We start from the raw sequence: 15,278 nt of genomic DNA, 5'->3' as shown, positions 1-15,278 counted from the left end.
TGTGAGATAGTACATTTACCATGTTAAATGGATCTTCATACCAATTCCAACGATCGGCTCAAACAGTTAGATATATCAATAAATTCAACTATGGTTCGGTATGAATGAAAATTAAAATAAGATTATTTGCATTCAGCAAACACAGAATCGGCGCATTTGTAAACAATTTATACACCGAATGGCAGATATCTATCGGAACCATTCTTTAAGCGAAAAATATTTTTGCAAAAACTCGGTATACATGCCCCGGTGAGTAATAAAAGCAATTTTTCAACATTTTATTATACGTACGAAAAAAAAAATTCTATGCAAAATGAATGTTTAATCGTTCCGTAACTGTATGATTGAGTGCAGCTTAAAATTTATTTTCCGCTTTTAATTTCCGATTACTTCACTAATTGTTAAGATGAAGATTCCAAAGAAGAACTGATAAAAATACAATGAAAATTGTTCAAAATCTACATTAGAACGAAGATACATACAGACTAGCCAAAAAAAAGTATTAGGTTAAAGTGAAGGAAAGCAAAAAAGAGTTTTTAACCTTTCATCACAGGGCTTATTATTGGGAGGTTTATTTACTGAATTTATTGAAAATTGTCAAGATTTACCTACCAACAGCAACACACAAGTACATGTGAGGGTCTGGTTCTAATATAGCTATATAATCCAAAAGGTCTATAACAATTACATGATTTTGGAGAACAGGCCCGGTTAAAATTAGCAACATTGTTTCTGAGCTAGCTTGACCACACGTCCCGCATGTGACTGCGTGGGTAATCATGAATTGGAATGAAACTTTACTTTCATTTCGTTTATGATTCGCTAGACTTGTGCATGCAACAGAGTACGACTAGCCACATGTGATTAGTTGTTTCCTTGCCACTGTCGTTACGCCCAGATGTTGTCAAAAATTATTCTTTAAAACTTTTGAGGAGCTATGAAATTACAATGTCTCTCAGATCGAAACAGGGGCAGAAACAATGTCGCGAATTTTTTTGACTGTGCACACATGTGTGGGTGACATATTTTTCTGGTCTGAACCACAGATAGGTGATCGAGACCAATGGAGTTGTTATTTGATGAACTCAGGAGATCCGAATAACTTACCACACCAACGGCCGACCGGATCGGTGCACTTTCATTGTCATATATTCCAGTTGGTTACCTCTCCACTCCACAGACGTCACTGGGACGAACGGAGGTGTGTTCCATATTCAGGGCACCAAGACCAATTCACTATGTCACCATCCGTGTACATGACCTCTGTTGCCTACCTAGTGTTATCAATAAAACAGATGATTTATTATCATTTATTGTTGCAATTTGAGCATTGTCATTTAATAAATGGTACAAGCTACCGCTCCACTCGTCAAAATAAAACTCTCAAGCTGCTTATTTGGGCTAGGGAAAAATCTCCGAGTGTATTATCGTCGGGGACGATAATATCGTTTTTGAAACGATAATATCGTCGCTGTGACGATATTATCGTTTTCTGTAACAATATTAGCGTCCGAGCGACGATAATATCGTATTAGACGACAATAATATCGTTTTCCGTACAATAATATCGTTTTCTGTAACTATATTATCGTCCGTGCAACGATATTATCGTCCGAGCGACGATAATATCGTATTTGACGACAATATTATCGTTTTCCGGACGATAATATCGTTTTCTGCAACGCTTTTTATGTGCAATGAATTACACAGACTAATTATTAGACGATGCGAGAGAAAAAAAAATTAACACCTAAGTTACCAACACCGTTCCGGCACCCGGCTCGCATTGCGGCCCTCCGCTTCGCTCCGGGGCAATGGGCCGGTTCGCTCCGCGTGTTAAAACGCTTTTTATGTGCAATGAATTACACAGACTAATTATTAGACAATGCGAGAGAAAAAAAATTAACACCTAAGTTACCAACACCGTTCCGGCGCCCGGCTCGCATTGCGGCCCTCCGCTTCGCTCCGGGGCAATGGGCCGGATCGCTCAACGTGTTAAAACGCTTTTTATGTGCAATGAATTACACAGACTAATTATTAGACGATGCGAGAGAAAAAAAAATTAACACCTAAGTTACCGACACCGTTCCGGCACCCGGCTCGCATTGCGGCCCTTCGCTTCGCTCCGGGGCAATGGGCGGGATCGCTCGGCGTGTTAAAACGCTTTTTATGTGCAATGAATTACACAGACTAATTATTAGACGATGCGAGAGAAAAAAAATAACACCTAAGTTACCAACACCGTTCCGGCGCCCGGCTCGCATTGCGGCCCTCCGCTTCGCTCCGGGGCAATGGGCCGGATCACTCGGCGTGTTAAAACGCTTTTTATGTGCAATGAATTACACAGACTAATTATTAGACAATACGAGAAAAAAAAATTAACACCTAAGTTTTAGAACGTTTGATCGACTAGACTAATCGGCAATAATATCGTCCGTGCAACGATATTATCGCCCATGAAACGATATTATCGTCGATTGAAACGATATTATTGTTCTTGCGACGATAATATCGTTTCATGCAACAATATTATCGTTTCTGCAGTGATAATATCACCTGTGAAACGATATTATCGTACAGGAAACGACATTTTTTATTTTTATTTATTTATTTAATTTAAAGATAAACAAACAGGTTTCCACCCAATTACATGTTCACCTATCATTAATACAAACATATAGAAAGAAAGAAAAAACAAAATTCGATCAAACAATCAGAAACAGCCATGGCCGAGTAAAGAAGAATTAATAAAGAAATCAAAACATTGCGAATCAGAGATTAAAGAATGATCTAATCATTCCTTTAAAACTTGCCAAACTTCCCCTTTGAAAGTCTACAACATTAAAGAAATCATTGTGATTCCTTTGCATCCTATAAACAGGCGAATTCAGTTGGTAATTCGTTGACATAACTGGAAGATAGAAAGTCGCATTTTGCCTCGTTGATCTCATTTATGATATGATATTATCACCCGTGAAACAATATTATCGTCCGAGCGACGATAATATCGTATTAGAGGACAATAATATCGTTTTCCGGACGATAATATCGTTTTCTGTAACAATATTATCGTCCGTGCAACGATATTATCGCCCATGAAACGATATTATCGCCGATTGAAACGATATTATTGTTTTTCCGACGATAATATCGTTTCATGCAACAATATTATCGTTTCTGCAGTGATAATATCACCCGTGAAACGATATTATCGTCCTTGAAACGATATTATCGCTGATTGAAACGATATTATTGTTTTTGCGACGATAATATCGTTTCATGCAACAATATTATCGTTGCTGCAGTGATAATATCACCCATGAAACGATATAATCGTCCATGAAACGATATTATCGCCGATTGAAACGATATTATTGTTTTTGCGACGATAATATCGTTTTATGCAACGATATTATCGTTTCTGCAGTGATAATATCACCCGTGAAACGATATTATCGCCGATTGAAACGATATTATTGTTTTTGATACGATATTATCGTATCAGACGACAATAATATCGTTTTCCGGACGATAATATCGTTTTCTGAAACAATAATATCGTCCTAGCAACGATATTATCGTCCATGAAACGATATTATCGCCGCTGCAACGATAATACACTCGGAGATTTTTCCCGTCACCGCTTATTTCACGAAATTACTTTCTTCATTTTTTTTTCGAAATTTTCTGCGAATTTCTCAGTTGTCTTTTCCTGACAAAATACACTTAAAAAAATTTACTTTTCGTTTTCAACAGATTCTACATAATTTCTAGATCCACAGATTTGACAGTCTTGATATTGAATGGTTTTTTGGTTTGTATCCCAGTAAACTGGTCATTACATGAGTGCGAGAAAAATTTCGACTGGGAAAAAATTCAACTATTTCATTCAATATAACAGCTGTCAGAGTCTGTGGGACTAGAAATATCAGATCCCACAAATGTGATATTAACTAATTTTTGATAGCTGTATATGAAAATATATTTGAAATGTAGGACGAGACGACATTAGTCAACACATTTTTAAAGTTATAGTCACAGTGATAACACCTGAAACTAAAATGGAACAGACCACCCACCAACAAGAAACTCTATTCGACCGGCACGTTTTAATCGATTTGATGACTAATCTGAGCATATTTTTTTCGCGAGAATTTTTTCCCCCTTCATTTCATTGAATGTACTGCGTCATTTTATGCACAATGTGTTAATGGTCGAAATCTTTATATGATATCAGTTTTGCCTCAACATATGACGAATAATCCCACAAAAAAAAGAACTGAAAATAATGCGAAATCACTCTAGACGCAGACCGATTCTAGAAGAAAAATATTGTTAAAAATAAAAAAAGCCGATCGGCTAATAAATTTTAAATTAATTAAGCATAGCATGTGGTAACAATGTTCGTAATTCGTCTGTAGACCGTAAACCAAACATAATTCAAAGAATACACTATGCACGTTCATAATCTTGGTGCTTTTAGACGCTATGAAAGTTCATAAATTTTTATTGATTGTTGTTATAAAAGAAATATAACCAAAAGATCATTAGAAGCACAACTGTATCTACACACGAAACATCAAATCAGTTATTTTTCATTAAAATAATTTAACAAATTGTGCTGAAAATTTGTTTCTTTCTATGTGTTAACTTCCGTGAAATTTTAATGAAAGCGTTGTGTTTGGTAATGATTTGTCTGTTTGTTCTGAAGAAATTGGTAAGAAGATTGATTGGTTATCGTGTGGTCAGATATTTTTGTGAAACGAATATTCGAGCCGCAACGTGTGTAAATATGTAAGATAAACCGAAAAACGTGATCATGGTTGCCATTTAATATGAAAACAATCTCCGAAAGCAATTTTATCTTCACCATTCTTTACTTACCGAAAAAAAAACGAAAACGAAATCGAACTTGACTCTACCAGAACTTAATATAATTCTTCGGACCGGAAACGATGAAAAAACGTTAATTGTCAATAAAGTTACCCTAATTCACCGACATTTCCCCTTTCAGTGATGCACAATGTAATGAGAATTAGGCAGTAAGACCATAGCGTGTTGCTCATAGCATTTTCACGTGTATGTCAGCACGGCAGAGTAAAAGTAACCCAGGCAGGAGCGCTTGTTTGACTAGGGACCTGAATAATCTAGTAGCCCTATGTTTTTCGCGAATTAAATTTTTCAACTTATGTCAGTGTTCATTTGAGTTCATTTTCATACAGTGTATTAGGTCCTACATTTGACGGTTCAATAATGAACCGCTCCTGCCAGTGTTACTTTTACTCTGCCATAATGTTTGACATCGAAAAGCCTCTAAATATTGACACATATGTTTGGCATTACCAGTTCGACTTTTGTGATGAGAACAGAAAATGAAAGCTAAAGAAATTCGTTTTGGAAATAGTATATTACTTGCCCACATGGAACAATTGATGGAAATGGTACTCGGTCGGTAAACATGCACGTAGTCATTTCCATCATTTGTTCCATTGCCAGTGGCCATGGCCCAGGATTACTTTACTAAAAAGAGGTAAAGTCTCGCCTGCCTATTGAGAATAAAACAGTCTCGACAGATTAGGAAGTCAAAAATTAGGCTCTATCAGTAACCATCAGTCACATATATAATAAGAAAAAACGTGACCGGTCGCAGATCTCATCTGGTAGGTAGTAGCTAGTGTAGTAGCGCCCAAAAGGAAGTGCAAGGCAAAAGTTGTCTATATCACGTAACTCATTTTTCCCCAGTGCCCAAAGTTAAATCATAAAAAATTTCTTCCAACAGGAGGTTATACGAAATTCACACACATTTTTCTATTATCATTTCCAAAGAGGAAAATCTCAGTTCACTCAGAATGCCCAATTATCACAAGCAAACAAACACATCATTTTCCGAACAGGTCATAACACTGCAATCCTATGTTCAGAAACAAATAGCTCGAACAAAATCTAACTCGTAATTGGACTGTCTTAATAAAGTTATTTATTTACATAGACTCCATGCAACAAAGCTATAAAATTTCATTTTTTTTTTCTTTCTCACATTTATTTGAAATTATATTGTAATTTCCGGTCCCTGTTCAGACGGTCTCCATCACACGCTATAGATATATATCGAGAGAATTTTATAATCATTTTATATTATTCAATAATGATCTCCTTTGTCTGTACAGTCATTTTGCCGATCAATCACTCATACTTAATACCATACAATTATTCATTTCGCGGCACAAAAAAAAACATATTAGTGTGACTCTCTGATTACAAAGTAATGCTTAGAAAATGATATAAAGACCAGCACAACATAAAACATGGTATACATCCATCCTAGAAATTGTGCTATATCATGTAGTAATGATCTATCCCCGTGTACACACCTAATAAATATTAAAACTAAACTTAAAGACAACTTACATCTCTCGCCAATCTAATTATAATTGATCACTTATTATTGATAAGGAAAATCTTCCGCGCTAACTTAGTTTATGGCAGAAAATTATAGTTATAAAGAAGAATCGATTCGATCATTTGCGGTATCAAATGCAATTAAGTTGAATAATTTATTTAATCCGAGTAATACAGATGATACTCAAGTGAAAATTATCGCCGCGTATTTATTGTATTACGTTGCGGTGTGAGAAATTTTAGGCCATCGGTTATAATGGTGCAATTGCATTTTATATGTATATACAATATGCGAAGAAGATCAAATAATAAACCACTAACAGTCGATAATTTTTCGTTTCGATTCAAATTATGGTGAAATGTTAATCGATTGGTTTACGATTTTTATGTTGTTTTTTTTTCTGTTTCGTTTTCAGATAAGTTTAGTATTAGCTGGTAATGAAATATGGCCATTGGACAGGCCGGATGGTATGCCTACGATAAGTTCGTTAGAGGTTATGTGCGGTAAAGATCACATGGATGTTCATTTATCATTTTCTCAACCGTTTGAAGGAATCGTTAGTTCGAAAGGTATGTTACCAAGATTTTCATTTCTTTTTTTTAAACTGATTGTCCCTCGCATACGAATATAGCCCCGGCAACAGGATTCATTATTGAATAATCTACAAATATGTTTTATTGCACACAAATTGAATAATATTTTACTTTTTCATCGGTGTTTCATGAAAATTTGTGCTGCCAGAGCCAGACACTTTGTCCGTTAGCTTGAAATTAACGCTTTGCTCTAGCTACTAGTAAAATTTATTGACTTTGATTTGGTCATCCAATCAAGTTTGCTGTTAGGCACGTTGTTCAGATCATAACTGTGTAATTGAGTAATATATGTTGTATAACGTTAGTTGTTGTCTCCTGTTACACAGTCCGATCATCGATCTCCCTTCCGGGTTTGATTAGCCTTTGCCATCTATAATACGGGACAATATAGCGGGCGTATCTAATTTGCTTTGCAGGTGTAAGGTAATGACCTCCCAAATACATCGGAGGCACCGGACAACTGCATACAAAATGGTTTGCCGTTTTCGGTTTTAAGCCACATCCCGGCACCTTGAAGAATTAGAAATCATCATCTTTATCATTTGATAATTTGTTGTGTCCGTATAGGATTCCTACTAACTCATGCAGCTTAAACCGGACGAGGAACCAAAGTTTGATGGGCTTTGCGTTACAGCCCTCCAAAAATTCATTCTATCGCTTGGATGATTTTTCATTATCTCCTTTCACAGCAGGAAGGCGCCTTACTTTATATTAAAGGTCTTAGGCCTAAAACCTAAATCGCAATTGAATACGATTATTCGTCAGTACGTACAATCTCTCTATATTATCGGGCTTTGGTGCTACACTCATGTTCAAAATCTATGACTCATTTCCAACACACCTAATTGCTAAATTCGATCCCATTCATTTCATTTCTAATCAACAGGTCAACACAGTGATCCCAGATGTGTATATGTGCCACCATCTACTGGCAAGACATTTTTCTCATTTCGGATAGCATATGCAAGATGTGGAACAAAACCTGATTTACACGGTCAATTCTACGAAAATACGGTAATTTATGATTTTGTCGATAAAAATTAATGAAAAAAATAAACACGCCGAAGAATCTGAAGAATCGTTCGAACAAAGTTCACATATTTCGTCTTAAACCCAATAAATTTTTTTCCTTCTATCCATTATTACACCCGTCGCTTAGATGTTGATGAAAGCATCACTATTATTGATATGCCTATCATTAGGCCAGATGTGTTAAATAATATTCGTTACGGCGTTGTGATTCGTAATTTTTGTTTAAAAGCTCTTATGAGCATGTCCATAACCTTTGTGAACCAATCCGAGCATATTTTTCAATAAAAATTTACAGAAAAAATTTAACGAACGAATAATAATCACACAACAAAAAATCACCCAATCCAATCCAATGAGCGTGCTTCAAAATGCCATGGGTACCTATCTTTTTATGGCCACATTCAGCCACATTTCACTTCAGCTCAAAGTGATTTTTATCTGTTTAACCACTCTGTTAGCGCAGAGGCAATAGTCCATGATCGCGTTGATCTTGAAATCCAATCGTAACACCACACCATGCAACAATGTACTCTCGCATATAAAATAGTAATAGCGATCATGCCGGATGATCTTTTAATTTTCATTGTTATTATTATCAAGTAAAAGGTTGGAAATAAATGAAAAAAAAAATATTATTTATGATGGAGCGTTCATTTCTTCCATGGTTATAATACCTGCTTATCACAACATACATGTACGAAAAATATGTGTGTAAATGGTGTGTACCGAGTTTAATACACCATGTAATGCTAATCGGCAATCGGCATAAAAGAGGCGCTTAATTAAGATATGATCATATGTTCAATTCAATTTACTCTTCTTTCTTATTCTTCTAAGGTAAAGTTCGTTCGATCTAATCCACGTAATCTTGTACCCACAGCCATTCATTCTTATGGGATACATATTGATTTTAGATAATATTGTGTGTATGGTGCACAAAATGCTAATTGATAGTCACACTAACGACCAAAAAAAGAAGAAAAAAACGAAACCAACAACAACGATTAGAGGACGCAAAAATGCAAGGTGAAAAATGCAAAGTGCAGTGCATTTCTCGCTGAAAAAAAGGCATTAAAATACTGAATTGGTATGGGTGTTCTCTCGCATATAAATAGCATTTGGCTTGTGTAACATTTTTTCAATTGGTTCGCATTAACACTTTGTCCGTTCACATACAAGAAAAAGCGAACTTTTTCACCGTTTCGCGAATGTGTCATAACGATGCACGAATCAATTAATTTTAACGTTTTTTTTTACTCATATCGTAAACGTAGCGTCCAAGCGAACTTTTAATATTTACATCGATTTTTTTCATTCAAGCAAATGGAAATTGAAAATATCGACCGGCCGAACAATAAACAATACCGACAACAACAAAACAAAATATAATAATAAAAAACTGAACCGCACGTCGGCCGTGTAATAGCACGAATGTAGAATGTTTATTAATTATTTTCCTATACTCTCTGCAGGTTGTTGTACAATACGACAAAGACCTCCTAGAAGTCTGGGACGAGGCGAAGCGCTTGCGATGCGAATGGTTTAACGATTACGAGAAAACAGCATCGAAACCACCGATGGTCATTGCTGATTTAGACGTTATTCAACTCGACTTCCGAGGTTATTTTTTTTTAAATCAAAAACCTAATTAGAATACCGAACTGTGATGAATGTCTAATCGGTTTGACAACATTTTAGGTGATAATGTTGATTGCTGGATGGAAATTCAACACGGTAAAGGACCATGGGCACCACCGGTCAGTGGAATCGTTCCTCTTGGATCGACTTTGACATTGGTTGTGGCAATAAATGATTATAGAGGTAAGATAAGCATACAGTACTGATAAGATGTATCGAGTCCATTCGAGTTAACAATAACAGCGCCGAAAATAAGAGATGATTTCCCAATTAACACTAGACCCGACACTCGAAACAAAGGTAGTGGCAGAAGCGCACGATGTTTATGAAAGTTTAAATACAAATTTATTGCCGCTCAATTAAGTCAAACATTTCGATTCACTATCTGTAGCTATTCTTCACTCCCAATTGACTATAGTCAGCTTCAATTTCACGTACACGACGTAACGACTTGCTAATCAGGAAAGCGACTATGGCTCCGAGCAACTGAAATTTAAAAGTTTTCTTTTAATCATCTGCTCATTCAAAATAATCTGTGAACCACCTACATCAAGTAAAGCCATACCCAAAGCTAGGAAACTGGCTATCATTACATTAGTCGATAAAATATCCTGTACGAACGTAGAACAACCATTCGGATAGTATTTGTCACATCGAAAATTGGTGTAATCACTGTCAGGAAAGCAGCATGATGCTGGCATAGCATTCACGTTTTCATTAGCGGCAGTTAATGTTGACGTACTATTTTCAGTGGGAGTGGTTGCCAATATGTCTGGCACCTTAACAGATTTCACATAGTTGTTCCAATCGTCCGGTCCATTATTACCGCAACATTGGTACTGATTGAATACGAATTTAGACCAGATTAGGAAACAAAAATTTAATTTCTCCCTTACTTTGTACTGTGTCCAATCCATTGTCTGTCTCAGCATCGTGTTATACTCATACGAGTGCACAAATGCCGTTAGTGTATCCGAAACGATTTCTTTGGAACGGCACACTCCAAGCATCAATGCGGATATCGCTGTTGCCACATGCAGAACTAATACCAGTGACAGTAAGATTGCATACTGGAATAAACACCCGCATTTGCCATGAACTGTATTTTGTTTTTAAGTTTTTCTATTTACCGTGTTAATGAGAATGGTACTTTGGCCACTGCTTACAAGAATTCCGAACATTGAAACCAACAGCAAAAAGCATCCAGCTGCAATCCATAGTGTTGGGAATACTGACACTCCGGTGTGATTTTCTAGGATGTAGTAATATTGACCGAACAAGTACTGGACGATAGATCCACTGGTTACGGTCAAAACCGATATTATCTGAAAGTTAAAACATGCTAACAATGCAATTTCGTTTCTTAATTTCTTATTGCTTGTCTTATTCCTTGTGTCTGCCCGATATCTTAGTCCTAGTCTCACTCTAAATAAAGTCAATAAAATCACCGCAGACGTACGTAGTGCTTCTTAGATTGGAACGGTAATCTTTGAGAATTTTTTCAGACAAAATCTGTGACTTCTTTTGTTGAAAGTAAATCCTATTTGACATAAAATCTATTACTTCATTTGTATTACTTATTTTTGTCCTTAAGGACTGTCGCTAACAGATGATTAGAATGATTAGAAGTTTCTGACCTCCGAACTCGTGAGCTTTCCGAATATCAATTCGTCCCCCGTCACAAACGGTCTTCAAATTAGTGCATCCTGAACGTTACCATTAATGACTATAAAGACAGTCAAAGTGATCATTTTTTAAGAAAAGTTCGTGTTTGAAGACTTTAATAAAGAATCTAGGGTTTCCAATAGGTCGCATCCTGGCGCTTTACCTTTTGTTATATTTAGAATGAAATTTTCTATCGAAATACAAACTATGAAAGAAAAAATACAGAAACGGTGCTCGTTGCGTATCACGTAAACAAACATTTATTTACTCGAAGAAATTTTGAAAGTTTTAAAACTAGATTCGAATCAGTTTGGGACACTTGAGGTGTACCACATCAAGAACATTATTTCTGAAATTGATGTGATTTTCAATGGGAATTTTACTCGATTACCCAGTAAAATGAACAATCTGCATTCTCTACCTATTGCATACCGTAAACTTGATACGCGTGTGTATCTTATAGATATATAAACAATGTTCAAGAATCAAGTGTGTGACTCATGCATTTCGGTTAATGTTATGCATACAGTCAGTAGTGGAGGTGTAGCAGATCGAAAACAAGACCCAAACCAAATAGACACAAAAATTCTATTCAAATAAATTGTTCGATTTAATTAAACAAGTCTCTGGCGAATAAAGAATGTGTCGCCATCACAGTGGTATAATTTTAATGGAGATACAACACAAATTTACCAAAAATAAGATGTTTATCGAAATCAACAAAATGGTTGAGCACTTCATTTCTGAGCCTGTGTGTAATTAACTTATATGGTGATAATTGCGCGAAAAAAAACCGAACCGAAAAGCGTTATGCAGGAGTGCACATCACCGTGTACTGATTTCAGATCTATCGTCGAATTTAAATTTGTTTTTTCTAATTCGTTTAAAATCAGCCCGCCGTACACAATTCAATTATACGACGCTAATTTATGAAAATATTATGTTAAACGTTCAGCGATTTTTATCGCAGGGAATTAATGTAAGTTTATTCGACAAGAGGTGTTGCTCTTCACTAACATTATGAGATAACTTAGATCGGCATAGATGTGGTGAACCGCTCTGTGTTTTAAAAATAGAGTGGAAAGTCGCCATATATTTATATTATGTTCCTATATTTAGTGTACGATGTGTTTATTGCAATAAACTCACGACGGTATTACGTAATCGAGCGAAAATTCGGCATGTAAAATAATAATGTAACCGAACGTGCATACACACACATATATACACCAATTCACCAAAAAAAAGAATGTTTTGTAAATAAGACGTCTTCGACGGAAAACTATACCAATCAGTCAGAGTGTTATACACTGATACGCTGACAAAAACACGTACTCACACGCGTCTGTATTTAAGTTTTAAGGTGACTGATTCTAGGCAATTTCGTCTGTTTTATGAAGCGAAAATTTGTAAAACCAACCCGTGTAGGCCAAACAGTAAACAAATACTTTATTGATGAGAATTACACTCGTTTTCGTCCCCATTGTCTGAAATAACTATTTTCAAACTCGTTTTCTAACTTTTCGGCACAAGTGTTGTAATGAATTGTAGGAAACGGGCAGTACTTCGATGAAATGTTCTATTAGTGATTTCGAACCCAAGATAAGAATCTTCTCTTGTTGACACACTTCGATAGTACTTCAACACTTTGGAAGAGCTATTTTTGAATGAGTCAAACTGCCCTTAATGCACGTGCGCGGGCGCCTTGAACTAACATGTGTGACGTAATAGGCAATCGTTTTTAGAGTCCATGAGATTGAATAGTTTTTAGTTAGACTACACCAAGAAAAATTGTAATTAACAGACCGAATCCATTTTCCAGGTGAATTCGACATGAGAGTAAAATCATGCGCCGCATCCGATGGAGCTGGTCATGTCATCAAATTGTCCGACGAATACGGTTGCGTTTTGCGTCCGAAAATGATATCGAGATTTTTGAAAGCCCGAGCACCCAATGAAAAAGCAACCGTCATCACGTATGCCTTCTTCCATGCATTCAAATTCCCTGACGCGTTGAGTGTGCACATCAAATGCAAGGTTGAGATCTGTCGTCATGGCTGTTTGGACCATTGTCAGGTGACTGGCAACATTCATGAACGCAAGGACAATCTTTTCGCGAAGCCGAATGAAAATCATGAAACGAACGAAATAACAGATGAACATGATGATGTGCATGATGAGGACGAATCGGCTCAAGAGCATGACGTGTTCTATGATGACATCATACACAATGGCGATGAAATGGCATCGATCGGAGGTATTGGGGCGAATGAAAACGATGGCAAACACGACCACCGGAAGGTACCAGAAGTGCACGAAGACCAGGAGGATGTACCCAACGATCAACCAACACAGGAAATGTTGAAATCAAACTTTTTGGATTCGAAGAAGAACTCCGACGAACAATTTCCCCATGGTCCACGATTTTTGGAAGGTAAAGATCGTATGGGCATACCAGTGGCCGGTCCCAGATCACTCGATCTGAGCAAAGACGATGTGCGTCCCGTTTACGTACGCGAAAATGAGACAAACGGTAAACCAATCAAAAGAAAGAAGCGTTCCATTGTCATCACGGATCGAAAAGTGCGCAGCGCCGATGTCGGCGTCAGCGGTCTGTACGACGTCATATCGGAAGCGGATCTGGCATTCAGTCCGGACACCAAACAAGAGGCGGTGACCGTATTCCAGGGCAAAATAACGGAAGAAGTGGTTTATGGCATATGTATGCCGGTACCCGGGTTCAGTGTTTTATTCATTGTGGTTGCATCGGCAGCAATTGTGTCAGCGTTGATAGCAGGCTCGCTACTGTATCGATACCAGTTGCAGAAGGAGGCATTCGCAATGCAGAAAAATGTACAGAGCAATATTAGTCCAAATACGATTACGTCATGGATGACGTTAAGACTTTTTAAGCTGCGACAAAGCACTAGTGAGACGGAAGCTCAATCGCAATAGAATTTTATATTCGACAGAAGATTAAACGGAAATGAAAAACGGAAAAAAAATAATTGTAAATTGGTTTCAGTTGAAGATGGACTCTAATGTTTTGGAACTTAGTCAGTCGATTTTTAAATTATAATTTCAAAATAACGAGTCGATTGCCCATCTCATATACATGAGTACACATTTCCATGTGTCGTATCTATTTAAAAAAAAAAATGTTCCCGGAAAAATCGCCCTTTCGGCCTTTCATTTACCTTTTCATTTAACTTTTTTTATAGCAAATTTTAATCCAAATGAACAAAATCAATTAAACGACCGAAAAAAAACTTTTGTTTAATGAAAATAAAAATTTAGTTAAATTTAGCGTTAGCATGGTATAGTAACATTAGCTTAATTAAGAGAAATTAAATTAAATTAAAGCAATTTTATCTTATAGAAATATTTATTTATATACTCTCAAGGTATATAACAATTTGTTGGAACAGTAAATGCGTCGAACGGCAATGATATCAATTCACACCGTGGAAAGTGGGTTCCAACTTCCAAAGTGAACAAAAAATTGGTCAACACAATTCAGTTTTGTTTATTCATCACCTTCATCCACACCATCCATTTCAATTGATTTTCAGTTGATTTTTCTCTTCTTCTTTTCGTTCATTCTCGTTCACTTGTTCATGCATTCACTTCCATATAAAAATATATTTATTCAAAATTAGAGAGGCTACCACTTACACGACGTGTGTTTTGAATTGAATTTGATCCAATTTTTCAACATTGATTGTTTCAACGAATTTCCTATATTTTGGAATTATATTTACTCGTTAGTTCGTTAAATATAATTTTGTAAAGATTCAGCACAAAAAAATGGAAAGAAATTCTAATGAAAATTTATTTATTGACAGATCAATTAAATTATTGTTTAAAACGAGACGATTTTTATTATAATTTTTTTGTGTGTTAAATTTAAGGAATTAAATTAAATTAAAATGAATGCAACACGTTGATTA

General features: G+C 36.2%; 2 protein-coding genes across 5 annotated transcripts in view; one reads left to right on the top strand and one right to left on the bottom strand.

The window, feature by feature from the left end:
* Nucleotides 1–15,278, top strand: part of LOC119067132 — a 51,073-nt gene extending 35,795 nt beyond the window's left edge. For 3 of the 4 annotated variants that reach the window (XM_037169918.1, XM_037169917.1, XM_037169919.1), the window contains 5 exons: nt 6,816–6,969; nt 7,880–8,007; nt 9,498–9,645; nt 9,724–9,846; nt 13,151–15,278. In XM_037169918.1, the coding sequence (XP_037025813.1) occupies nt 6,816–6,969; nt 7,880–8,007; nt 9,498–9,645; nt 9,724–9,846; nt 13,151–14,283 (1,686 nt within the window). In that variant the 3' untranslated portion in view covers nt 14,284–15,278. Of the gene's footprint in view, nt 1–4,672; nt 4,718–6,815; nt 6,970–7,879; nt 8,008–9,497; nt 9,646–9,723; nt 9,847–13,150 lie in introns of those variants that run through there. The other variant, XM_037169920.1, reaches the window with a different exon arrangement.
* LOC119067145 (CD63 antigen-like) lies at nt 9,984–12,358 on the bottom strand. The gene is made up of 5 exons (XM_037169942.1): nt 12,022–12,358; nt 10,794–10,988; nt 10,560–10,733; nt 10,212–10,502; nt 9,984–10,149 (listed from the first exon to the last, which is right to left on the bottom strand). Exons 1-5 carry the CDS (start codon nt 12,067–12,069, stop codon nt 10,045–10,047), a joined length of 813 nt encoding a protein of 270 aa, XP_037025837.1. The 5' UTR covers nt 12,070–12,358; the 3' UTR covers nt 9,984–10,044.

The sequence above is a fragment of the Bradysia coprophila genome (assembly GCF_014529535.1).
Source record: "Bradysia coprophila strain Holo2 chromosome X unlocalized genomic scaffold, BU_Bcop_v1 contig_12, whole genome shotgun sequence".
Taxonomy (NCBI): Eukaryota; Metazoa; Arthropoda; class Insecta; order Diptera; family Sciaridae; genus Bradysia; species Bradysia coprophila.
Note: the sequence above shows the minus strand (reverse complement) of the source record. Positions and strands in the feature narration are given on the sequence as shown.